Consider the following 26,444-nt stretch of genomic DNA (forward strand, 5'->3'; position numbering starts at 1 on the left):
CATTGACAAGAAGTCTGTTTTCGCAAGATCAATAGAACATGTGATGTCCACTAGTTAAGTGCGTGATGAAAGGTCGTATAAAAACAAGTATTCAAACACAACTTATCATTATGACTACGACCAGTGAAGAAATTCTTTTCATACAGTATTTAATAAGTCAAAAATATAAAGTTTGATTTTGCGAATCAAATTGAACACTCGATGCAAAGGTATTAATTTCGATTCTATTAAAATTCAATTACAGTATTTACATATACTAATGAACTTGAGTCTGGAGTGCAAATAAAATGATAATAAAATAACGAAAGTATACTATTAGAAATTTTGCACTGAAGATCAAGCAGCACAGTGCCTGGTTAATAATTATATTACGGCAGCATAGATAAGAAGCTTTGCGACAGCAGGTCATACAGTAGCAAGGATTTTATTCTTAAATGCATATATTAAAAAATAAATTCGAGACTCAGAAAAATTGTACAAGGGTTTATAACTTTTTTCAAATTTATTTAATTACACAATTGCATGAAATAAAAATAAGTATAACAGATATTGATATCAATATCGATAGTACTTCTAAGTTTCAGCTGTTTGTTATTCCTTCATTGATAGTGTACGAAATTAATGTGGACAACTAGATAGGCATATCATATATTATTTTTGTAAATTATGTATGCATTAATTTTTTATACTATGTATAGTAAGATTTCTAACAATGAATATACCAGCGAAATTAAATATTTGTACCTTTGTAAGAATTTAGTAAAGTATATATCAGTATAACCAGTTCTTTTATGACAGTTATCGTGATAAATCAAAGTTAGCATCAACGTAGTTTGGAAGTTAACTTAAGTTTAGACAATTCCAGAAATCAAATATTTATCGCATCATTGTTGACAGCTTTAAATGTATTTTGAGTATAATCCTGTAAACTATCCAAGAAGACTGGTAACCACAACGGCAACACAACCAATGTGGCAACAAACGGTTCTATTCTTACTTCAGGTATTATGTCTAATCTGGAATTAACCTTGTAAACAAGTTTAGTGTAATTGCCAAATTTTTATAGGAAAGAAACATGCAAGAGCAATTTCAAGGATTGCAATCTAGATCGTTATGCATCAAGAAAAACATATAGAAACCAGCGAAATAATAAAGGAGGTAACAAGTATGATTTTACAACGTGTCTCCATAGGTAAATTATGAAAACATACGATTACAGTTTTGACGTTCTTATACACGTACCGGTTTACAGGAACTGTTTGGTAAGTATCACTAGCCCTTAAACTAGCTTGAAATTCGAAAAATCACTCCAAAGCGGAGTGACTGGTTGTACAATATGTAATTTGGACGATACTATGCGGAATATTATTTCAAATTTGACCTCTATTTACGCGGCTGAAGGTCATGAAATTAGGCCATTCGTCCATTTTTAAATTCTTACGACTAGCAGACGACAGGCTGCGCTTGAACGACAAGTGAATTGGACGATTTCTATCGGACAACTTCAGATGTATCTTTTGAACTGTGGCAATGGCGGTAATACTTGATTCTCTTAAACTGATCACCACACGTTGTCAAATAAAAACTCAGGATTGAGAGAAATCGATGTAAGTGTACCAAAGTGTTAGATGGAACTTGATATTTTACATAAATATGCGTTGAAAATTTTGACGCTATTTCTGGTAATCGCAATGGTTCTGATGATGACAACTTGTCAAGATGAAATCGATTATAGTAATGAAGATAATCCATACGATGATGACTATGGTTCATTTATTGGTGTCAAGTATGAGAATAACGATGACCGATTACCCATCAAGGCAAACACTGTATCTAAGAAAAGTAAATTCATTAAGTTTCGGATCACACTTTTGTTTTAAGGCTCCAATTCGCATGTGGCATTATCCACTTCAATTTACTTTTCTTCTATTTTCTTATTGACCAATATTCTAGTTACTCGCGAAGCCCTGAAGTGTGATGAAAATCAACTGATGACCTACTTAGCTGAACTACAAGTTACAAACCCAGAAAGTCTACTCCTTATAGCATCGTATAAAGATCTCGATCATCTTTGTAGGTTTGTAGGTATATAACTTTCCATACATGACAGGTTAACATACTGATTAATATTGGTTCAAGGAAGAAGTTATCAAATCTATTAATTCAAACAGTTTTGAGAAATTGTTTAGAATAGATGGAACTAAACATTATAGATGAGTAGAATTAAAAAAGATTCATAGCAAAAGACAAGATGAAAAAGAGAACACAAGAAATTTTTCAAAACGTATCAGGGAAATGTTTAAGGGTCTAGACTTGAGGTTTATTTTCACAGTTGAAAAAAGAGCTCCTGAAGTTTCAGACAAAGTGCAATAACATCAATTCTTTTAGACTCCTCAATATGAGTGCAAGTAAATCAATACCAAGCTAAGCTCAGCAATGTTTCTTCATTATGTATGCACGTCCAGGTGTTTTATCTTTTCAAATCCTTTTACAAAACTCAGCAAATAAATAAAATTTTTCTGTCTTTAAAAATATAGACGAATTGCTGGTAATTTGGATTCAATTGACATATTTCTGCAGACATGCACACCCTTGCCTCAAGATCATCTTTACATGCAACTCATTGCAGGGCTCCGCGTTCTTAGCACTAAACTTTGCGTGGAGTGCTCTTATCAGAAAAGTAAGATTTCTAAGCTATAATATGTGTGAATGTTCCTTTTTTCAAGTTTGCTATGTATCCCGTGTAATTCATTGCATTTTTATATGCAATAAGCGTACTATTTTGACAGGCTATCAGAAATATCTTTCATGTTTTCATGAGCTACACACTGAATATATAGATTGCGCAGGCCCAGCTGATTGGACTGAGAATATGGCCCATAATGAACTATGCAAGTATGAAATTGAACAGCAAATAATATTCAGAACATGAGATGTAGACATAGAAAAGGAAAAGTTTAATTGAAAAGAAGTTTGCAAATCACGATTAGTCACATCTTTGATCAATTACCTATTGATTATTTTGCCTTGCAGTGAATACAAGTCAATAGCAGACTGCTATTACACGAAGAGTGCGATGCTCTGTGGAATAAAGGCAGCGAAAATAATGAAAGAGTTAGTTGTCAGAGTGATAAACGGGATCATTGATGTAAGCAATGCTTGTTATTGAATCATTTTTGTATTCGGTAGACCGTTGAAATCGATTTTCTTTAAATGTGTTGACAAAGATATATTCCGCGTTTGAATGAAATTTGAAAAGAAAGCAATGACAACAGCTATACGCCGGTTAAACCAAATCTTTATATTCATTAGATCTGGAAATATGTTTCAGACCCACTGTCCGGAAGTCCGAAAAAATCCAACAATACCAAATCCGATGCCCGAAAGTGTTTTCTCGAAAGGAACTATTGCGAGGTGTTTCGTTCATAACCTGAATCATATATTGACCTGGATGACGAAGCTATTATATTACTAATTCCATACATTTTATATGCCTGTACATTTTTACTGTACTTAGATCTGTATGTATCTACGTATAAATAATAATTTATACACATTTTTCAAATATGACATTGAGTTTACTAATTAATAATCAACGGAGTACCGACGAAGTAAGTTTCTCGATACCAAAATCTTGACATGTCATTCGTTTTCTTGACCATACACACACGGTTCCAAAATGGCAGCGGCCACAGACGAGCTGAGTAAGTTGCTTGGGAAAAAGTTTATTTTATACTGTATAGAATCAAATAATCATGTTGTGCCGCTTATCATTTCGTTAATTAATAATTACGCTATAGACTTAATAATCTGATATAGCAAAAATCAGACTCAACGTCTCATTTATTGCTTACTAAAGAAAAAGTCAAATGTCACGCCGCCATGTAAAAAGGCAACTTCACGCCCTTAGTTTTTTAACAAAGGCTGCGTTCAAATTCGAATTCTCAACGTCATACAATAAATTCTCAATTCTCTTTCCAAATTCTCGTCGCCTGATAATTATGCGAATAAGAAAACTTGAAAAAAATAACACCCATCAAATGTATCAATTCCAAAAATCACAAGTAACACCTCATCAATGCTTCTCTCTGAAGTTTGATAGAGAGTTGACAAATTACTCTAACAAATACCAACAAATTATTTCTAGTGTTAGTAATCTCATAAAGCGATTTACTTCCAATTTCCGCATTTCTAATACCTTTGTTATGAACTTTCTCCAAATGATAACTTTTTACTTATTGTAATTCAATAGTTTTGTTGGAGCGGGTGTTCCTCCGTTTGGGATCAGCTGACACGGACGAACAGCTACAAGCATCTGTATGCAAGTTTCTCCCTCCTGTGCTACTCAAGCTATCCAGTACTCAAGAAGGAGTTCGTAAAAAAGTCATGGAACTCTTGATTCATATTAATCGGAGATTGAAGAGCCGACCTCTGGTCCAACTTCCCGTTGAAGCACTCTTATTACAGTATCAAGACCCTGCTGCAAGCTCCTTCGTTATCGTATGTAAAGATTGAGCTCATCAATTCTCTGATGATAAAACATCTTTAATAGATATTAATATATGACGGTTAAAGAATTCGTTAATACTTGACAATAATTAAGAAATAGATTAACTTATTGCGATGCCTACATTAATTGTTGCTTCACAAAAATTTTCAAGTAATAACAACCTTGTAAAACAATTAACTGTGAAGCTTAGAATAAAGAAAATTAACTTACTTTTTCTTTCAGAACTTCACTATAATTTATATTAAATTGGGATACCCAAGGATGGAAATTGGTAAACAGGGTGAATTGATACCAAGTGTATTGAATGCTATCGAAGGGAAGCCATTATCTCATCAAGATAGGTGAGATTTAGCCATTCTCTAGTATTCAAAAAATAAAATAACGTACCATTTCAATAACATATTCAATTCCACAGTTTGATGTTGATTATCATGCCAGCATTGGGTTATATAAATATTCCAATGGACAGTGACAAGAGGGCTTCTCTGCTTGGACTTCAAGACAAGCCCTATGTTGCGAAACAACTTGTAAATTTTATGCTAGACATGCTATTACTCCCATATGGGTAAGTCAAATAGGGCAATTACCTGCTTACTTTTACTGCAGTAAATCAAAAAAGGTAATATTTTAGGCTTTTAATAGATGGCTATTGATTACTATTTACTAATAATAATTTATCACATGTTAACAGGTCAGTGGGACAAACAGAAAACCAACAGCCAGGCCAGCCCATCAATTGGTCCCAATTTCCAGTACCAGCTGGTTTGAGTGAATATGCATTTAAGAGGGTAATAGGTGAAAGCCCGCCCACAGCAGAACAACTCGAGCAAACCAAATTAGGAATAGTCAAATTCCTTGCTGGAGGATTTTTTGCAGATGCTGATATTCTTATACATTTAATTGTTGCTGCAGCCGATACAAGGTTTAGTGTTGCAAACATGGCTGATCTTGAGTTAAAAAAAATAGTTGGGTAAGAGAACTAAGATTGCTTCTTATATATTGGCACTCAAGCCAAGTATGTTAGACCTGGCAATTTTGATGAATCATTGAGAAAATGCTAATCGAGAATTTTTAACTTCATCCCGCTATTTTTAGCACCTTGGATTGGGGCTCAATGCAGTTAGCTGCACCATTGTATACCTTGTTTTTGGGTACCGATGCTCTAGCAACGCAGAAAGAAGTCAAGCCAGAAATGAAGAGACTTCCGGCTAGTACAAGAATTCGACTAAAGTTGCTACACTACCTTTGTCGAGTGACAAGAGCAGGCTTCATCATCCCACCTTGCATTCAAGTAAGTTTTCAATACTACAATCAAAATGTACACATAGTGGTACTGCATTCCTTGATGATTGTTGACTAAGTAATGGTCTAATTTTCAGGTTGTGTTTGACTCACTTTACGGAAGCAATACGAATTCAAAGCTAAAATCATTAGCTCTACTGTTTACGTCAAATATTGTTCAACAGTAAGTTAACTCATATACTCCGAAAGGAACTTATTTAACGTTGATACAATTTACACATTATTCCAGATGTAATCTGGCCCAACTAACACGGGTATCTGGCGTGCTTCTAAATGGAATGAGAAAATTAATATCCGAAGGGGATCCACTTCACAAACCAATGGCTTATACAGTCATAGGACAGCTTGGCCATAGGATACCAAATAACTCTCCAGGTCTTGTAAATAAAGACTTGAATATGCTGCAACATTTCTTTGATACTTTGGCAGCGGTGAGTAATACACTGCTCCTTGTGTATGAAACTGTTTTCCCATATGCATCAAAGTAATTGTTTTAGACCGGCACCGAGTTGAGACAATCCATAAGAGATGCTCTTCTTAGCATGACACCAGCCTATGTGCTTCAAAAAGACGAAGAGAACACCATAGCTATGATGAATGCTTTGCTATCAATTCATATTGAGTCATCTGAATCTAGTGTCAGGTGAGCGTTTTCCGTATTGTAAACAATGTGATCATTCTGAGCAGTTTAATTCGAGTCAGTGTATAAGAGATTTGTACGCTACACGGTCAAAGAAAGTAGAATACACTATTCAGGTGATGCGTTTGTAGCTACATTTGAATTCTTTGTGCACATATTGAATTATTTTATGTGTAAAAGCATTGAACACAATTAAAAACATGTATTTTGAAGGTTGAAATTGTGAAATCAGGTAGATTATGATTACAAATAATTGACATGTAAGTATAGATTTATGATAACAATAATGTTCATTACTTTTGTAGATTTGTTGCTGTACATTATACAGCAAAACAATAATGTTCATTATTTTTGTAGATATGTTGCTGTACATTATGCAGCAACAGTGTTTCCACCAGACGATGCCCAGTCACGTTATCTTTTACTATTAGCAACTGGTGATACCAAGGAAGAAGTTACTGCGGAAGCTACAAAAGCATTGTATGGTACTTCCCATAAAAATGAACGAGACAAAGACTTTGCAAAGAAAGTGTTTTTGCCAGATTTCTCAAAGCTCGTAACATACATATATGCTAAAATGCAAGCAAGACTTAGCAGTTCCACTGGTACAGTTAATATCGGAAGTAAAACTTTACCCTACAATGTCACCACATTTACTGAGGTATCGCAGAGTTCGTTTTAATAATATGATGCGCAATTTTATTAACTACCTCGACCAGTAATTGGAGAGTTAAAATTTGTTTTCGTCAGTATTGAATCACATCCTAATTGACAACAAATTATAGCAATTTTGTCTTTTAGATTATTACGTACTTACGCCTGTGTCTGGCAAAATGTGCTAAAGTTCCATCATACAATGAGCCCATTCAACATCCATCTGAGTACAGCCCTTTGATTGGATCATATTTGAAGAAATTATTCCATTCAAGACCAGAGCCTCTTAACAACTATCTTGATATTATTTTACTCCTCAGCCAAGTAAATGCAGGTAATACAATCTAGAAATTAAAAATTCTAGTATGTCCGTCGAGTGTTATAAAATTTGGATTATGTTCCTAACGGATACTCAGAAGGACGCCTTACAGTGGTGTGGAAATTATGATAACATATTTTTCAGACCTTGTTCCATTGACTGCATTTTTAGAGGTAGTTGGAACAATTCCAGTTGAAACGACATCGCGTTATGAAAGTAAGCTACCATGGTTGAGAAATTTACTGACTTCAACAAAAGAAGATATCAGGGAATTAGGTGCAAAAATTTATGGTGTTGTGGCGGCTCATATTCCTAGTGGAGAATTTGAAAAGCAACTAGCAGAGATCATTGGTGCTACACGAAACAAGATGCTGGAAACTCAGCATGGTGCAATACTAGCATTGTCTCATATGATGGAGAGAAAATTGATGTTGCGCAGAAGTGAAAATAAAAATGAACTATGTAATTGGAACAGCTACATCAATGCTACCAAACTAATTTGTGAGTAGAATTTTTTCTTTGGTATCAAATAAAGTGATACACTCATAATACTGTTTGTCACGATTTCTAGATACATTTTTGAGCGACAATAATGCTATGCTTGTTGGAGCAGCTAGCGAAGGTATAGGTTTGCTAGGCAAAACCACATCCCTACCAATCCCTGCAGAAGATGGAGAAGAGCCAAATAAAGCAGCTTTAGTCACTAAATTGTTTGGGATTTTAAACAATGTAAAAATGTCTTCAAAGGTTTGTGATGCAATCAAATTTCATTCGTGGGATTCGTTATTTTATCGTTTTTTTCAATTCAATATTACTGTAGGTGAAGGAGAAAGCAGCTCTTTCTTTGGGTTTTTTGTGCATTGGTGAAGAATTTGCACACACAAAATCAATTGTCCAAAAATTTGTGGATATGGCAAAGGAGGCAAGTATAATTCGTATGACAGAAACAATTTTTCACTGTATTGCGAAGCCAACAACTTAAACTGACAAGTTTTGTGTTTCCCATATTAACAGACTAAGGACGTCGAAGTTCACTTGACGGTAGGAGAATCTCTGGTTTGTTGTGTTCAGGGTCAGGCTTCGCCCGATGCAAGAGATGCTTGGAACATGCTTCCCAGTCAACATAAAGTTTCTTTCACCAAAGAAAGCGATGAGTTGCTTGCATGGTTATTAGAAGAGTTATTCAAATTAGCTCACAGTCCACATCCTAACTCCAGACAGGTGTGTACTTCAGATCTCAATGAAATAACTTGTAAATATAGGTCAATTTGAATGACACCTTACTGAAGATTATGTACGATCTGATTTTATGTAAATCTGAATGAATTTAATTGAAATTTTACCAGGCTGTATGTATCTGGCTATTGGCTCTACTTAAACATAATGCTGAAAGAGCACCGGTTGTGGAAAGACTACAAACGATTCAGAATGCATTTATGGATTTTCTGTCCGAGAACAATGGTAGGTCATTGATGGTGAAGTACTAATAACAAAAACATAATCATTATCTGATTTCATCTGTGTTTTCTGTATTTTGCATTTTCGTCAGACATTGTACAAGACATCGCGTCAAAGGGTCTTGGTCTGGTATATGATAGTAGCAAAGAAAGCGAGCGTAAAGTATTGGTGTCTAATTTGCTGGAACAATTGATGCAGGGTCGAAAAACTGTGACTCAAGTTACCAATGACACGAAATTATTTGAAGAAGGAGTTCTTGGGAAAAGTCCAACTGGGTAAATTACTGTTTTATTTTGATCTTAAAAAAATGATTGAGGAACATTTTATAATAACCTATTCTTGCATGTGTACAGAGGAAACATCTCAACATATCGCGAGATTTGCTCTCTTGCTTCAGACTTGAACCAGCCTGAACTAGTTTACCGATTCATGCATTTGGCTAATGATAACGCAGTTTGGACATCAAAAAAAGGTGCAGCATTCGGATTTTCAGCTATCGCAACACTAGCTAGTGACGAATTAAATAAATATTTGCCAAAAATTGTACCAAGATTGTACAGATACCAATTTGATCCGACTCCCAAGATTCAGCAAAGTATGGCCAGTATTTGGCATGCAATTGTACCTTCCACCCATAAAGCTGTGAGTTGAGCGACTTCTTGTTGACTCCAAATATATCAAGTTGTCCAACGCGATTTCATTTTTTCATTTGTTCTGCAACAGGTCGAGTTATATCACAAAGAAATACTAGAAGATATACAAGTCAACTTGACAAATGACTTGTGGAGAGTAAGAATTAGCTGCTGTCTTGCACTGGCAGATCTGTTGAGATCCAATGCGCCGATAAAGTTAGCAGATTGTGGATCTGAATTATGGAAACAACTGTTCCGAGTTATGGATGATGTCCACGAGGGAACCAGACTGGCAGCAACAAATACAACCAAAATTCTCAGCAAGGTAAAACTGATCGATGTATATGAAGATATTTTTATAAAGGATTAAGAGTAAAATATATCAGTGCAGCAATGAATCACATTCAATAGCTATTCAATTATCTGATTTTAGGTAACTGTAAGAAATTGCGATGCTTCGTACGGCAAGTCAGGAGAAGAGGTACTTCAAGCAGTGTTACCAGTACTGATAAATATTGGTATTATTAATGCTGCCAGTTCAGTTAGAGCGATATCGCTACAGACCATATCGCAGCTTGTTACGGCAGCTGGGAAGCTACTAAAACCTTCACTAGAAAGTTTGATACCAGCCCTTTTAACTGCAACAGGCGAAATGGAAAGTCCTAAGGTCACACAACTAAGTACTGCATATGGTGCTAACTCGGAAGCACAGGAAGTGATCGACAGCGTCAGAGCTAATGCTGCAAAGAGTCACTACACAACTGAAACTATGACAAAGGTGAAACAAGTACTTTGGTTTGGAAATAATTCCTTGGAAACCCTTTACTAAATATTCTGGGATTTTTTTTAGTGTGTCCAATACATTGATGCTCCCATTCTGAAAGAGCTAATGCCAAAAGTAATAGAGTTACTCAAAACAAGCATAGGACTTGGTACGAAAGTGGCATGCTCGTATTTCTTGATACTTCTTTGTAGTCACTTGAAGCAGGAATTACAACCCTATGCCGGTTAGTAAGATAATCTATGAGTAAAAATTCATTCTTATACCTTGACCCGGCCAAATTTTATTATATTGACAAACATCGTTCAAATGTAGGTAAGATTTTGGCTGCTCTGGCTAACGGTTTATCAGATCGGAATACAGCTGTAAGAAGAAGTAATGCAATTACTATCGGGCATGTTGTTGGATCGGCGAAAGATTCAAGTTTAGAAAAACTATTCAGAATGTTGAATACTTGGTACATGGTGCGAGAAGGTACAGTCTAAATATCAATCATAATTTATAGTTTTGAGGCAATTTATTAGAAAAGAAATTTTTATGTTATGAAACATTTTACAGATGACGCGATTAGATTAGCGATTGGGCAAACATTGCAATCTATAAATAACCACAATCAGGAGATTCTCCAAAATTATTCTGACACTGTTATACCTCTTACGTTTTTTGCTATGCACGCTGAAAAGACTCCAGGTCCGTATACAATCAGTGGATAAATAAATGCACAATGAAAATTCACCACATTACCACTTTCTTAGCATGGAATTATATTAACTCTTCAATTTCAGAGACTGAAAACACTGTCGAATTATGGGCAGATTTGTGGGGCGAAATAGCGCCTGGTACCGAAACCAGGATCAGACAGAACTTGACTGTAATAATTAATACTTTGAATACTGCTTTGGAATCAGCATCTTGGACGACTAAGGCACAGGCTGCAAATGCCGTTGCTACAGTTGCGTCAAAATTAGGTGCTGGCATAGAAGCAGATGCGAGAAATAACCTTCTAAAAATTTTGACGAACGGTTTACAAGGAAGAACATGGAATGGCAAAGAACGACTTCTAAATGCGCTCGCAACTTTAATGTGCAACAGCAGGTAGGTGTAAGAAAAATTTTGCGTTAAATACAATTTCTTATTTTACATTGATTTTTTTGTTCAAAAACAAATTTCATATTACATGTTTTCATTATCGTGTAGAGAGGCGATAGAAAAAAATCATGAGCTTGTGGAATCAGCATTGAATGCGTTATATAAAGAGAGTAAAAAGGAAGCACCGAAATACCGTCGATATGCCCTCAAAGCATTTTCTGATGTACTACATGAGCTGGATATAGACCGATTTACACAAGTGTATGATATTGCCCAAGAAATTCTTTCAAAGGTGTGATGTATAATTTAAAAAGAGGTTTAATACTTGTAGATTTTATATTGAAGGCCTAATGTCAAAGTTTCGATGACTGTCTTTTTTGCTTGCAGCTAGCGAATAAACCCGATGAAGATGAGGATAATTCAGCTCAAGAAAACTGTAAGAAAAGAGAGTTGTATATGAAGTTACAAGAAACAGTTTATGAAACACTTGGAAAAGCTTGGCCTTCAAACAAGGAAACACAAGGTACCGCTTGGAAAATGATCACCCAAAGACATGAATTTCAATATGCCTTTCTGTTTTAAGCAGCATATTTGATTATTGTCATTTAATTAAGTCTATTTTACCATGTTATATACATGCATGCATAACATGCACTTTTTAAAATATCAAGAAATTTGAATCACCGTTCAATGATTTCAGATAAATACTGTATTCAATTTGTAACACACTGCTACGAGACACTTCCAAACAGTACTAGACCGGTACAAGCAGCAATCTTAGGTGCACTGAGTCTTTTTGTTGATAAGCTGATGTTGATTAAAATTAGTAGCAACAATACTAGCTCCGAAGACAAACTGAAACTGGTTTCAATCTGTGATACTGTCAACAAAATTTTGAGGAATTCCTTAGGTAATAACTACGAGGACTTAAAAAAATCAACAACTTGATATTGCATAAGAACCTGAGATAACTGATGTACGAGTGGACGTATAATTTTGATAAATTTCAGGTATATCCAAGTACACAAGAATACGAAAGGAAGCACTCAACATAATTTTCACTGTTTCTCGAAAACTGCGTGAAACAAACAACATTACAGAACTGGATAAGTTGATTAGCTTGTTCAAAGAGCTTCTTCCGGAACTAGCCAAGGACAATCAACCAGAAATTCGTTCTAGGGTAGTAGATATTAAGGATATTATGAAAATCTAAGCAATTCGCAATTGTAATTATTAATTCGAGGGAATTGTCGAAACGTTAGTTCATTCATCAGTAACTTGGGGCTCGAAGACTAAAACTCAGTGAAGATCGTAGGAATCGCACTTGTAGTTTTACAATTAGTCAAACAATCTTTGGAAAAGTTTATTTGAAGTTTAAAGATAACTCGAGTATTTATTTGATTATCATTCGAATATCTATTTGTGGAATGTTTTTATAATGAAATCTAGTTTAATTTTGTTAATGATGTTTAATAGACTTAGCTCTATGAGCGTGTGCAGATATCTCCAAACTCGTTGAGATTCCCATCTTGTCGCTAGTGAACTTAGTAATATTTTTTTTCAACTGAAAAAGGTATTAAATTTTGCTACGGTTTAGAAACATCAGATAGGAATTGAAGTTTTAAATATATTTACTTATATGTATTGTAAACTGGTATTAAGATATGCCTATTCGTATAATTATACAATATTAACATGGTGAAATCAAAACAAAACTGAAAATTTAAACTCTTATTTGTTTAGCTAATTTTCGAATAATTCCTCTAAATTTCATTATGCTAATTCTGTTGCCCTGCTCTAACATTCAAGCCAGTTTTTATAGCTAAAGTTTAATCAATTTTTAGCTAATTTTTAGTGAACTTGATAGAATGGTATCGTATAACGACGATGAATTCACATTTAATGAGTTATGCGTCATGGTTACCCTTAGAAAAGAATTATGTAACTTAGCCTACTTATTTATATTGCAGAAAATATTTAATAAATCAATTTCGAATCGAGTTTCATGTTAAACGATGTCTGTAATAAATAAAAAATAAAAAAACAATGTGAATCAAACATTATATTTATAAGATCTAATGTTGCTTACATCATTGCAAATAGTAGATTTGAAATAAACAACTAAAACAAAATAATGTACATTTTTTGAAACACACATTTGATGCTCTCAACACAGAGGCATTACTTGAGTTTTTTTAATAATATAGATGCTCCTGGTGTTTTTTTAGATTTTAAAGATTTTTGTAGAGGTTTCAGTTTAGTTAATACAATGTTGGCTGTGGTCTCACCACTATTTTCTATCAATGTTATGAGTAGAAAACAGCCTCTGTTGAATTCAATCCATTGTTTCATTACTTCTGGGTTTAATTTGTCAATTAATACCTCTCCGAAGGTAGACTTCTTGTTTTCAATAAGTATTTTATCATTCTGTATCAATTTTTTCAGCATCATGTGAAGCCCGGAAGATTCAATTACCTTCTGTTCCTTTTCATTTTCCATTATTACTGATTCTGGATCTGTTATATAATCTCTAATAGTTTCATGAGCATTTTTGAGCTTCTCTCCATCCCCTGCTTTCAATATTGCCAACGTAACCATTGATATCGAACTATTTGATAGCCATGTCGATACTTCTGTAGTAACAGTTTCTAACAACTTATCAATTACTGCGTCCAATAGCTCTTTTGCTCGTATTTCTGGTGGCTTTTTACTAGTTTCATTGGCATCACCTTTTTTAAGTTGTTCGATTACTTTCGGGTGAAAATAATGTGAATCCCTTCTAGCAACAAGATATAGAATTACGCATCTGCCATATTCATTTGACGCAATTTCTGTCAGATCATTCAGCAATTCTGTCAATATCATTTTCTTCACGAGAACTGTGTCGTCAATGCAGTCAAACAAAGCTAATAACACCATATGACCATGCTCATTTGTCGCCACATTCTTGACTTGATCTTTCAATGCCTTCATCGCAAGTTTTCTGTCTTTCTTTGTACCATGCCACAAACAAATCATTGCAGACTTAGCACCATCCTTTGTCTGAGATAATTCTGCAATCAAACTTCGGACCATAGTGATCATTTCATCTCTGTCATCTTTGGTGCAATTCCTTAAGAATTCAAGCAACACAGAATGTACAAGGGAGGTATTAATCAGTTTCTTATTTAGTATTTTTATCAAATTTCCTTTGACAGCTGAGAGAGTTGCAGATTTCATATCTCCTGCAAGCTTATAGACATCAGCAAGTGTTTTGATTTGACTGTCCTTGGCTAGTTTGTACATATCACCATAAAATTCTTGTTTAAAATATAATTTATCTGCATCGGTCGCCCAAGATGAATATGCAAGTTCAAGTACTGGTGCAGATACTGAATGGCTTGCTAGCCTAACTATATTGCCACTACACGCCGCAATTATCATAGCTCGAATTTCATCTGTCCCATGCTTCAGCAATGTTTTGACACAATTCTTGGCATACTTCGACTGTAACATTAGAACAATACTTTTCTGTAATTCATCAGTAACATTTTTTCTTATCTCAGAAGTGCAGTACTTGAGAAGCCATTGAACAATCCTTGCCATGTCATGCATGAAGACAAGTTTACTAAATTGTCCCTTGAGTAATTCGTATAGCTGCGTTGTGAGCTCTACACGCTCTTCTTTAGAACAATCTGCTCTGCGTAATTTTTCACCAATCTTCTTAGCTTTGACGGTAACATCATACGCATTCGTCAGTCTTTTTTCCCTTCGTTTTTCCCGCAGTTCTTTCTTCTGTTTTTTAAACTCTAACCAATCTGGTTTCTCAGTTGTGTCTGTGCTACCATTTGTAGATTTGTGTTGAACCTGAGTTTGTAGTCTTTTCTTCTTATTATTAATCTTGTCAAACAATTTCTGTGACTTGTCTGCCTTGGCAGGTTTCTTTGCAGCAGTTGGTTTTTGGAATTTACCTTTTTTCTCCAAAGCGTCATTTTTTTGTGAGATGTCCACCTTCTTTAGCTTCGCAGCTGAACTTTTTATGATATTTACTTTAGCAGTAGGGTCGACAGCCGTTTTAGCTTTTTTAATTATCGGTTTAAGGCTCACTGCTTCCTTTTCCCGGCGTTTCATGATGACGATTTTTATCTGTAACTTGAAAAGAAAAATTGTACGTAAAATTTATCTAGCGTAACGTATTGTTTCTACCTTTCTGATGCTTCTGCAAGTATTTCAAACATTTCGAACAACGTGCGAGCAAAACATAACCTATTAAAGATAACACCGATTTATGAAAATTGAGTTTAAATTTTGGAAATACTTACTTCTCAGACTCAATTTCGAACAGCGTAAGCAAATCAGTAGTAGTTATACTAAAGTCAGTGAATTATCGGATATTTATAAATTAACAAACCGCACCATGGAATCACTAAGCTAACGTGTAAATTATTGCGCCAATGTACGATCACGTGGCGTGCACTTGGCTTTGCTTGGCTTTCTGAATCTGGTAATAGCCACCAATAGCCACGAAGTGTTCGGTATAAGGATTCACGAGGTAGCAGTTGCGTTGAGCTGCAGACACATTTCACGGTCAGTTACTTTCTGTCGCAGCGTGGCGCTGCGGCAATAAAATGACGCTAAATACTACCGCAAGGTTTTGCTACCCGTGAAAATGTAGCCTAAAAGCGATGCGTGGCGCATGCAGAAAACTGTTTCCTTGGCAACTTTACGACAGTCAACAGAGTTGTAAATCATGGCGGTAAGTGGAAATGCGTCACAGATATTATCCATTTAAATTATTATTTTTCGCATAGAATTCGGCGAAAAGAATGATAAATTTGACATTTTCCTACTAGCTTATTGATTGAAGCTTACTCGGTAAATTCGTCTTTTCAAAAAACCTTCTTCTTCAAAATATAGCAGTGTCGACATGCGGCGTTTGGCACGCGTGAACGGTAACCTACAAATTTGCGACGATCAACACAGTCTTCCGTCATTTCAATGTGATTCAATGCTAAATTTTATTGCAATCGTTTACTGCGGCATGTTTTAAAAATTGAAGATCACACTAACTATTCATTTAATCACATTTACCACTGACAATCCGTTGGTTGTTATTTTTTTAGACTTAGATTAGACAACATTAAAGGTATCCAAGAACCAAATTCAGTAACAAAAAAAACTTTATTCCAGGCCGTCGCTGCAGCAAAGGTGCAAGAAGTTCGTGAGATCACTAGAATCGAGCGCATTGGTGCTCATTCTCACATTCGAGGTTTGGGACTGGATGACAGTTTAGAGCCGCGCAATGTAAGATTCACCATAATATATTATATTTGCAATGTATCCTAGCCTTGTATCAATAATTCGGAATTCAGAAAATATCATGTACAAATTTCGTTACAACAAATATGAATTACTCGCAGGTTTCTCAAGGTATGGTGGGTCAGCTCATGGCTCGGAGAGCAGCAGGTGTTGTGCTCGAAATGATCAAGGATGGAAAGATCGCAGGACGAGCAATTTTGTTGGCTGGACAACCGGGCACTGGTAAAACTGCAATTGCGATGGGAATGGCCCAAGCTCTTGGTCTAGATACTCCGTTCACGTCAATGGCAGGCTCGGAGATTTATTCCTTAGAAATGGGTAAAACTGAAGCTTTAACTCAGGCGATACGAAAATCAATTGGAGTGAGAATCAAAGAGGAAACGGAAATTATCGAAGGGGAGGTAGTAGAGATTCAAGTTGACAGACCAGCTACCGGTGTTGGCGCTAAAGTAGGAAAGTTGACATTGAAAACAACCGAGATGGAAACTATTTACGATCTGGGCAATAAAATGATTGATAGCCTGATGAAGGAAAAGGTAAGTAAAGTGAAAACAGTTATAAATTATCAACAAAATTTGAATGAAAAATGTTTCCATTAAAGGTACAAGCTGGAGATGTTATAACGATTGATAAAGCCACTGGAAAAATCAACAGACTTGGCCGTTCGTTCACACGAGCTCGGGACTACGATGCGACGGGATCACAAACCCGTTTTGTTCAATGCCCAGAAGGAGAGCTCCAAAAACGAAAGGAAGTGGTACATACGGTTACTTTGCATGAAGTTGACGTTATTAACAGCAGAACTCACGGATTTTTGGCACTGTTTTCCGGAGACACGGGGGAAATAAAGTCTGAAGTACGGGATCAGATAAATGCAAAGGTTGCAGAATGGCGGGAAGAAGGAAAAGCTGAAATCGTACCTGGTGTTCTCTTCATTGATGAAGTACACATGCTGGATATCGAGTGCTTTTCATTCCTCAATAGAGCCCTTGAGAATGAAATGGCACCTGTCGTTATAATGGCCACTAATAGAGGTAGAGTTTTATATTTATTTAAGATTCAGTTTATTCTTACCCAAAGAAAATGTAATCGATAATTCCACTCCACCAGTGATTCCATTAACGGCATTTAATAACCGACAGGAATCACAAGGATTAGAGGTACGACTTACAAAAGCCCTCACGGTATACCAATTGATCTGTTGGATCGAATGATCATCGTGCCCACAAGTCCATATCAAGAAAAAGATCTTAAAGAAATTCTCAAAATTAGATGCGAGGAGGAGGATTGTGAGATGGCGGACGATGCTTTGACAGTATTGACCAGAATAGCCTTAGAGACGTCGCTTAGATACGCTATTCAGTTGATCACCACTGCGTCGCTTGTTAGTCGAAAGCGCAAAAGCACTGAGGTATGCGAATAAAATTATAAGTGTCGTCTTGTCAATTTGTACATACTTGATGTTCGTTGCAGGTCAACATTGATGATGTGAAACGTGTGTATTCCCTATTTCTTGACGAGAATAGATCTTCACAGTTCTTGAAAGAATACCAAGATGAATTCATGTTCAATGAATTGGGTAAGTTTTCTTACCATTGGATGTACCTTGAATAATTCATTAATGGATTCAGACACGAAATATTTGATTCTGAGTGTAAACAACTACTTATTGTCCTTAGATACACACACACACACAGCCACACACACACACACACACACACACACACACACACACACACACACACACACACACACACACACACACACACACACACACACACACACACACACACACACACACACACACACACACACACACACACACACACACACACACACACACACACATATTGAATACTTATTATCAGATTGAGCTTCCACATACCTATGCTTGCAAACTGAAAGAAAATTGAAATATGAAATGAGAACCAATTTGATCATTTCCGTGTTTATATTGTATGTGCCGTTATGAAATGATTTTTTTCTACTTGCGCAGAAGACCAAGCTATGGAAGTTGCATAATAACTGACTGGATTCATCAAGTTTCTTTCTAAAGTTTGATGGAGTTGACAAAGTCGCACGTTCGGAGTTGAACAAAAAAATATAGATCTACCAACACAGGTATTTGTAATTCCAGTACAATTCCCCGTTTCGCCGCGCTGGTTTTGTGTTATTTACCTTTATATGGCGTGCGAAATTTTGCTATCATCACGTACGAGCATACAAGTATATAAATAATTACACGACGGTTTATTATGAAATAATAAAAAATATAAAAAATATAATCTTGCATTTTTAAATAATCGTAGATTATACGTATATATTATTATCATTATTTTAATATAAAGCACTGGTTATAGTGTCTGTACCAACATTGGGCTGTGCAAATATTCGCCATTTTGTTCTAGTTTTCTATATTCGTAATCTATTAGGTACATACATAGTCTTATCAGTTACACGAAAGAAATGGGTTTAGAGTAGCCAATAGATCTTTGAAATGCGCAACAGAATATTATTACCTAATTTGTTCATTGCAAAACTTATGCGGATAAAATTGCTATTGATTTGAAAAAACCAATGTTTGTACAGAAAAATTAGTTTTTGGTGTAAAGCTTCTATTCCTCTATGATTAGACCCAACCTTGAAGTCAATTCAGGCATAATTGCACCAAAAACAAATGAAAAAGAAGAATTTTATTATCATATTATTAATCCAACGCTAGTAAAACTTTTCAAGCTTTGGTTTGCAGTACTGAATCGATCGTTTTTAATTTATTCTATTTCCGTTTGGACAATACTTTTTTTTGGAACTGGGATTACTTAATTTCAAATTAATCTAACGCTTACGCTTATTTTTGTAAATTCCCGTGACAAAGGTGCGAGAGGTTTCCTCGACTGATTGCGTTAAATCAATGTTTCATCCTATTACCGCAGGCTTGAGCTTGGTAAATGTCAGTTAAATTGCTCCCGTAAACTTCGGTTGTTAGAATACTATTAGTACTCTCGATAAATTCAAAGTTAAATCTTAGATTGCTAAAGTGAAGTAGGATATCCTCCATTCCTCGAGCGTTGTAAACGTGTCTCCGTTTAAAAAGGTGCTTCATGTGTAGGCGCGGAGAATGTTAAAAATTTTGACGACTACTCGATTTTCTTGTCTTGCGTTTTTTTGGCTGAAAAATAAAAAAACAAAAAATATGAAATACTATTAATAAAATATTCACAGCAATATATTCTCGCCAACATCTGCAGTAGCAAAAAATAATTTCATGATTAATTAATATCTTGGTCTTATCCTCGATAATTGCAAACATTTCCGCAGGTGTAATCTTGGTCCATGGTACGTTAATACAGAAAAAATGGGCAGAAATTTTGATTATTATATCATTATTTGTTTGTCCAGGTAAGCGCGTATCTATCGTGCATTACATTTCGATTAAACCTTTGTACCTCAAAAGTGTTCGACCGAATCACAGCGATGCAACCCTCTATTGATTTAAATTTCGACAAATTAGAATAACAAATTCATTCACGACGGTTACAGGCATCAACGCGATCTGCTCAAATTTACATGAAACTTCGAATCGTACCCGCGTGACATCGTTTGTGCTATTGATTTATCCGTAACTGAATTATTGGATCATTTTGAAAAAACCAGGTGTACCGCAATTCTATAATCCCCAATTCCTTTCACAAATATGACTAATGAATCGTCGTTTAACTTACCTGTAATCAACTTTATCGATCCGCTCGGTTTAAAAGCGGATTGAGCCTTTTTATCCTTTGATATGAATCCAAAACCGTATGCCACCTTGTATTCTGGTAATGGGATTACAGTCGAGGATACTGGTACCATTACTGTTTAAAAAAAAAAACATCAAAGAATGTTAAAAACACGTTGTTGTATCTTTCTGTGTGCGTTTGCAGCACGTATTTAATTCTAAACGGTCGAAAAAATTGTTTTGCTAAGTTCTGGTGTAAAACCCACTTTTTGCTACTTTCTCAGTTTCTATTAAAATTTGAAACGCGTTTGGAGTAAACTCTACGTTGATTTAGGAAGGAGTTCAGTAAAAATTCAGTAGAATAAGTATTGAATCTGAAAATCTTTATCCACTATATTGAAACATGGTTATGAAATTTTAAAAATAAGCTTTTCCCGGAGAAATTTCAGAAGGCAAAAAAAAAGACAAGTTTTCAAAGGACTTGGACGAAGTCTGTCTGTGGGTAAGGGGAAAAGAAAAACAAGGCTTAAAAATTTGTTCACAATTCCTGAATAATCTTTGTAAATATTCGATTTTCAATGTAGAAACTACGGGAAAAGAACTTTGATAATTTCTTCACTTTGAGAAATTTTTTCACATCAATCAGAGTATCGAATCAGGGATATTAATTTCTCAATGGAAAATACGCTTGCACAGGCATTGTATGAGAACATTAAACAAGCCAGTCGGATTTTATGCGAAAGTCTACAGCGAGACCTGCATATAATCGCGTATACTTGAGATTCGATCTTGCTATATTCACAACCCACGCAGTTTGACGTCACCATCCCGTTAGTCTCACTCGTTATTTCTCACTATTTCACCTGTTGAACAGAACTACCAAGAATTTCATCTCCTGAACGTTTTGTACACGTGTGATGCTAATTGCCGACTATTACTCGTGTATTTAAACAGCCGTACGCTCTTAAACGGAGCTATTTGAAGCGATGGTGAAGCTTTGACCGATTAGGAACGCGATATTGTCCTTCGATATTTTAAAGTGTGCGAGACACGACTGTGGATCCAACTTACTTTAAAAAAAAAAGAAAATAAAACAAAAATGCCAATCCGAAATGTTGGACAGGATGCTGCAATGTGTTTGTGACTTATGTAAACGATTAGTCACAACCTCTTCCTAGAAACCGTACAAAATTGAGACGTTGAATAACAGGTGAATATGCTGCAGTGGTTCTGACGAACGAGAGAAGCTTAGTGTTAGATTTTTTCCACAAATCCGTCGGTGAAAGACAAGAAAAATAATCTAAAATTTTTTATCACACGCGCAAATATATTCTTATATTTGTAAAAATTCAGTTCGCTTGTATTCAGCATCTCTTGAATGGCGCAACAATTGAGGAGAAAGTATTTTTTCTCCACATCACGTTGCTGCTGCTGTTGCACGCCGTATATTCCACGTGAGATTGACCAAGTAGGCATTTGATTCGAAAGCAGACGTTTCTCGGCCGTAGATTTAGGACGACCATGAAACTCTTCGTTTTACAATCGTTCGTTCGAACGAACGTGCGATTATTGATACTTTGATATTATTTACTATGCTGATTTTTCAAACTTATACTCGCAAAATCGCGCCACTTAATTCTATGTGGTCAATTTTGTCACCAGGTTGTCATCATTTTTAATTTTGATATCAATTTGAACAGCTTTTATAGACCTATGATCAGTGCGCGATTATGATGTGTACTTTAAATTTTATTCCATATTCATATCACCTGAAGTTATAAATTCTTTTCTGAATATCTTTTTTCTATCGCTGGAAGAGAATTTTGGTAAGTGCACGAATCTTTGTACCGAAAAACAACTAATATACTCTACGATAGAGATTCCTATTTATCTTTGCTTTTTCTTTTTTTTTTTTTCTTAAATTCTTTGTCCATTTTTGTACGATGATTGAGGAAAATTGAACGGAACATTCTGCGAATTGGTTCAAAACATTATTGCGTAGACGATGTGTAAATGAATTATTACCGGGTTCGAAGATGTTGTCATCGTTCCGTTTATAGAGCGTCGGTTTCGCCATGTTTTGGGCAACAGCACAGAACAGGATCATCACGAAAATCACTTTCCCCGTCATTTTTATACGCTTTTATGTATACCACGTGCGTTAACAATAGAAAATAAGAACGGAGTTGTCTCGTCTCGAGGTTCGAACCGTCACTAATCTTTATAGAACTCCGGCGTGTTTGGTGAAAACATATTTGCTCCGAGTGGGGAAAGTTGAATAATAACATTTGGCGCGGTCGCGGTATGCTGTTCTCAATATTCCGCGACATATTGAGCTAAATCACTCGCAGACACGGCAACACAGCCTTACAATTATTCGCATCCCTCGTTTTCTTGAATTTCATCTTCATTTATTGATAGCTTAAGAAATGCGGAACATTAATAAAAAAGAAATTAAAAAAAAAACATATTTTTACAAAAATTCTTCTCGACTTTATGAATGATAATATTTGACTGAGAATTAGGCTCCATATTAATGACACAATATCTTTTTCTACGTAGCAAAAAAATGGGAACAGAATTTTCTCTGCCTCTACTTATCGCCTTTTCAAAACCAACCATAGTCGAACTACGTAATCGCCATAAATTTCAGTTTTCGCAAGTTCTTGATCGCAAAGAATTGTTTTAAACCAGGGTGCGTTGTTTCTCCGCGATTCAGGGTGTTTGGCGAGTTCAATTTTAGTGTGAAAAAAAAATTCAAAAAGTTTTGAATCCTGTTTAGAGAAACCAGAGTTATATCTGGAGCTCATGGGAAATCTACGGTGCGCGGTAAGGGCTTAGCAATATGGGTTCCTATATATCTCTTCCAGACCTCCGCACAGAAGCTTGGTAGATACCTAATATCGACGAAAGAACGCAGCTACGTGCCGACAGGGACCGAGTCTTTGAAATTGCAGACCGTGAATTGTGACCTGCAGGCAGGCAAAAACATTCCTCCCCTTGTCATTAATCCACGACACTCGCCCCGAAATAAATGTTTTGCTAGTTTTGCTTGCTACACGGTCTTCGATTGTTTCAATTTTTAACTATATAACCGAAACATATATATGTCTGGATACAAAATGAAAATGAGTTTTGTGGCTGTAACCAACAAATCTATAGTATGTGTTACTGTTCTTTTTGATTATGATGGTTACTTGTTCTATGTTTCCTAACAACTTATACCCCGACAATTTGATGCTGGTGTAACCATGAATTGATAAATAAGGGGCTCATTACCGTAAGAAAAATTAAGTAAACCAAACAGACAGATTTAACGTAACAATAATCAGACAATTTATTATTGACAATTAGTAAATTCATTCGTAGCATGTTTTTTGTACCTGTAACTCCAACGATATTTGAACCGATTACATTGTAACGACTACAAAGGTTTATCATTCCTAGAAGTTTTTGGTGTAAAAAAAATAAATAAAAATTTTCTCAACTTCTACAGTAACCAACTGAGATTTAGATGCATAGTCGACAGATTCGGTGACCCTCAAAACGTCGACAAAGGGCAACCCACACACGCGTCGTGCGTGGGCTTTGAATGCCACGAAGGAGAACGCAAGGTGTTCTCTCGACTCCGGAGGCAGCGGATGGAATCATGCGAATTTTTTTACTCGCCGTTGGTACGTGCATTAGGTATATACCTATATTTATATTTATATACTAACGTATTTTTCGGATTATTGAGCTGAATCTGGCGAGGTAGAGAAAGTGCAGGAACTATTCTCGCGGTTTTTGCCTAGTGCATGCGGTGAAAAGAAAAGATAAAGAAAAAACAAAATATGGGAATAGAGTAGTGAGAGAGAGAGAAAGAGAGAGATAGAGAGAGAGACAGAAGCAACGGTGACCGATACAATTTCCCTTCTCTTTGGCACGCCTGCACACGATTAATGCGACGAGTGATCTCACAGAGTTCGCAGATCGATTGGATCTCGGTCGGAGTTGTATCGGTACAGTTTGGAAAAGGATCGAGAATGTCGCGTTTCCATGCTGCATGTACACCAAATATGGGCAATCGAAAGTATTGCATTGATACCGCGACGTTTGTATTACTAGAGAAAAATTAAAACGCGTTTGTGATGAAATTAGCTGATAGAAATCGGTTTAATTGAGTAAATTGAGCCGCGTACATTACTCTTGTTTCTGGAAAAGTAATTTTATTTGATACTTGAAATTAAAAAGAACATACATGTATAGTGATTCAAATGAAATATAAACACTCGTCGATCAATTAGTAGCATGTTTATTTTTTAGTATCTATAATTAATTACCAACACGATCGATCAGCTTAAATGAGTTTTCGTAAAGATAGTTTGAATTTTAATTGCGGATTTTCTTTCTTGTAATTGAACAAGTTTTAGTCAACGGACGTGAATATCGTTTAAAATTATAAGTATACTAAACTCCAGTCGCCAAATGAAAGATACGGCAAGTTTACGAAGAGAGTTTTATACACAGCACGGAAAGAAGTAGGTAATTATAATTGTTCGGGAGGCTCAGCGAGCCGTAGCTGTCTCAGGATTTAACAATAGAACTGGGTTAAAAAAAGAAAGGATTAAGATTACGAGAAGCGTGGAGCTGGTGCCGTTGAATGCCGAACTTGTGAGGGAATAAACTCGTATAAAGTTCAATTGGGTCATTTGAAAAGCACCAACCACTTGACCCCCACTTTGCTTTAGCGAGTTGATATTTCCTTCAACCCCTTCCGAGTCTCGTTTCCTTTCGTGTCAACCGAAAGAGAACGGTAACTAGCTCAAGTCATTGAAATTTGTCGATAATTTTGTTTTTGATGTTCCAATTTCCACCCGGTGGCAAGACCGTGGAATATTCGACTCGCGGAATCAAAGCGAGGCTGAACAATGCTCGTTGTTCGGCGCTGGCTTAACAAAACTTTGAAACCCACCCTCGTTCGGTTTCAATGCATAATATGTATGTACCTACGTGCCGTGCTCCCTTCTTCCCTCGTTAATTATACGCGGCGTTTCATTTTACCCCACGTATTTTTATATTTCTCAACGCACTCGCGCGTTTTGTCGCCGGTTTATTTCCACCCCCTTACCTCGTTTCCCTGCAACCGCACCCTTGCAGAAATCCTCGCCCATATAAACTCACGCTCGGCGAGAAACTTCTGACGAAAATCCGCATTCGTTTGATATCAACGTGTAATACAATTCCACTGTCTTCTTACCAGCGAGGTGAATTTTAATTGAACTTGTAATACGATTTTCGAAACCCAGTTATTATTACGAGACACTTGACTGGTTGTGTCCTCCTTGAATCGGAGTCTCCGATCTTGGTGTTAGGTCCGAGATGAAAACTTTTCAAATCGACCTTGCTTGCTTGGCGGGTATCTGAGACATGTCAACAAAGACTTGATTGCGAGCTGAGGAATTCGACAGGCTGTGTTAATTGTAAAAACACAGCCAGGCGACCTCGCTGCCAGTCACTCATGCATGAGTACGTGGCCACGCTCGTTATAACTATCTAAAATAAGTTATCGCTGAACCGATTCGCCTAACGCAACAAGCATATTCTCCAATACATTGCGACTCGGTAATTTCGAAGCTGAAGGCTTCATTCTGACAATGAGATCCAAATTGGCGGAGCATCCCATGTCCCAAAACCCTTGGGCGTAACTTGCTGGTGATTACAGAGCGCATTGTTTCCAGGAGCGGATGGACTGCGAACAACTAGCTGCACCCCAGGCATCGTCAAGTGCTCGTTCATCGTCGCCGTCTCTCATTCCGCGCGCATATTTCGCCAGGAGGGTGACGTAAAACGCGACGCGAAAGAAATCGGAAGTTGATAAAAATTCGAAAAAATACCTCAAATTCCGTACAATTTATCGCTGAGCTGCATCTCGTCTGCAGGTTTCATTTGCTTCATCCCGAGGCGTTTGCTCCCCGTACGCGTGACTGGGATCACCTAAATCTGACAGTGACAACCCCCACCCCCAACCCCGCGCGGAAGCGCTGTCTAGAATCCTCGTAAA

At 36.3% G+C, this 26,444-nt stretch overlaps 5 protein-coding genes and 1 long non-coding RNA gene across 14 annotated transcripts; 3 read left to right on the forward strand and 3 right to left on the reverse strand.

The window, feature by feature from the left end:
* The first annotated feature begins 738 nt into the window (after positions 1–738).
* On the forward strand, positions 739–3,485 carry LOC124303289 (uncharacterized). Of its 8 annotated transcripts, none has more exons than XM_046760338.1 (6): positions 739–1,842; positions 1,954–2,085; positions 2,538–2,680; positions 2,822–2,895; positions 3,034–3,148; positions 3,332–3,485. In XM_046760338.1, exons 1-6 carry the CDS (start codon positions 1,629–1,631, stop codon positions 3,473–3,475), a joined length of 822 nt encoding a protein of 273 aa, XP_046616294.1. In that variant the 5' UTR covers positions 739–1,628; the 3' UTR covers positions 3,476–3,485. The 8 variants fall into 8 exon arrangements, with proteins under 8 accessions (XP_046616294.1, XP_046616292.1, XP_046616291.1 ...); XM_046760336.1 differs by having other exon boundaries at positions 1,954–2,077; positions 2,790–2,895; XM_046760335.1 differs by having other exon boundaries at positions 739–1,002; positions 1,067–1,842; positions 2,538–2,895.
* A 110-nt stretch (positions 3,486–3,595) lies between these two features.
* On the forward strand, positions 3,596–12,598 carry LOC124303283 (proteasome adapter and scaffold protein ECM29). 2 transcript variants are annotated; one of them, XM_046760324.1, is made up of 28 exons: positions 3,596–3,704; positions 4,253–4,500; positions 4,733–4,851; positions 4,926–5,075; positions 5,202–5,480; positions 5,606–5,801; positions 5,890–5,975; positions 6,042–6,243; positions 6,310–6,455; positions 6,810–7,113; positions 7,254–7,440; positions 7,570–7,926; positions 7,997–8,172; positions 8,246–8,347; positions 8,440–8,646; positions 8,772–8,886; positions 8,975–9,158; positions 9,237–9,525; positions 9,607–9,840; positions 9,949–10,293; positions 10,366–10,522; positions 10,612–10,770; positions 10,855–10,986; positions 11,082–11,391; positions 11,494–11,677; positions 11,773–11,908; positions 12,086–12,295; positions 12,396–12,598. In XM_046760324.1, exons 1-28 carry the CDS (start codon positions 3,680–3,682, stop codon positions 12,596–12,598), a joined length of 5,442 nt encoding a protein of 1,813 aa, XP_046616280.1. In that variant the 5' UTR covers positions 3,596–3,679. The 2 variants fall into 2 exon arrangements, with proteins under 2 accessions (XP_046616280.1, XP_046616281.1); XM_046760325.1 differs by lacking the exon at positions 3,596–3,704 and adding an exon at positions 4,130–4,148.
* An 836-nt stretch (positions 12,599–13,434) lies between these two features.
* LOC124303287 (protein penguin) lies at positions 13,435–15,869 on the reverse strand. The gene is made up of 2 exons (XM_046760333.1): positions 15,687–15,869; positions 13,435–15,516 (listed from the first exon to the last, which is right to left on the reverse strand). The coding sequence occupies exon 2, from the start codon at positions 15,493–15,495 to the stop codon at positions 13,567–13,569; it is 1,929 nt and encodes a 642-aa protein (XP_046616289.1). The 5' UTR covers positions 15,496–15,516; positions 15,687–15,869; the 3' UTR covers positions 13,435–13,566.
* A 100-nt stretch (positions 15,870–15,969) lies between these two features.
* On the forward strand, positions 15,970–18,968 carry LOC124303288 (ruvB-like 2). The gene is made up of 7 exons (XM_046760334.1): positions 15,970–16,120; positions 16,555–16,668; positions 16,785–17,219; positions 17,285–17,717; positions 17,826–18,094; positions 18,157–18,262; positions 18,680–18,968. The coding sequence occupies exons 1-7, from the start codon at positions 16,115–16,117 to the stop codon at positions 18,703–18,705; spliced, it is 1,389 nt and encodes a 462-aa protein (XP_046616290.1). The 5' UTR covers positions 15,970–16,114; the 3' UTR covers positions 18,706–18,968.
* LOC124303291 (uncharacterized) lies at positions 16,855–17,888 on the reverse strand. Its single transcript, XR_006907882.1, has 3 exons — positions 17,758–17,888; positions 17,604–17,671; positions 16,855–16,990 (listed from the first exon to the last, which is right to left on the reverse strand). It is a non-coding gene; the product is annotated as an uncharacterized LOC124303291 (long non-coding RNA).
* Positions 18,969–19,540: 572 nt separating the features above from the next.
* On the reverse strand, positions 19,541–22,653 carry LOC124303290 (uncharacterized). Its single transcript, XM_046760344.1, has 3 exons — positions 22,427–22,653; positions 20,406–20,537; positions 19,541–19,852 (listed from the first exon to the last, which is right to left on the reverse strand). Exons 1-3 carry the CDS (start codon positions 22,530–22,532, stop codon positions 19,821–19,823), a joined length of 270 nt encoding a protein of 89 aa, XP_046616300.1. The 5' UTR covers positions 22,533–22,653; the 3' UTR covers positions 19,541–19,820.
* Positions 22,654–26,444: the final 3,791 nt, after the last annotated feature.

The sequence above is a fragment of the Neodiprion virginianus genome, chromosome 4, assembly GCF_021901495.1.
Source record: "Neodiprion virginianus isolate iyNeoVirg1 chromosome 4, iyNeoVirg1.1, whole genome shotgun sequence".
Taxonomy (NCBI): Eukaryota; Metazoa; Arthropoda; class Insecta; order Hymenoptera; family Diprionidae; genus Neodiprion; species Neodiprion virginianus.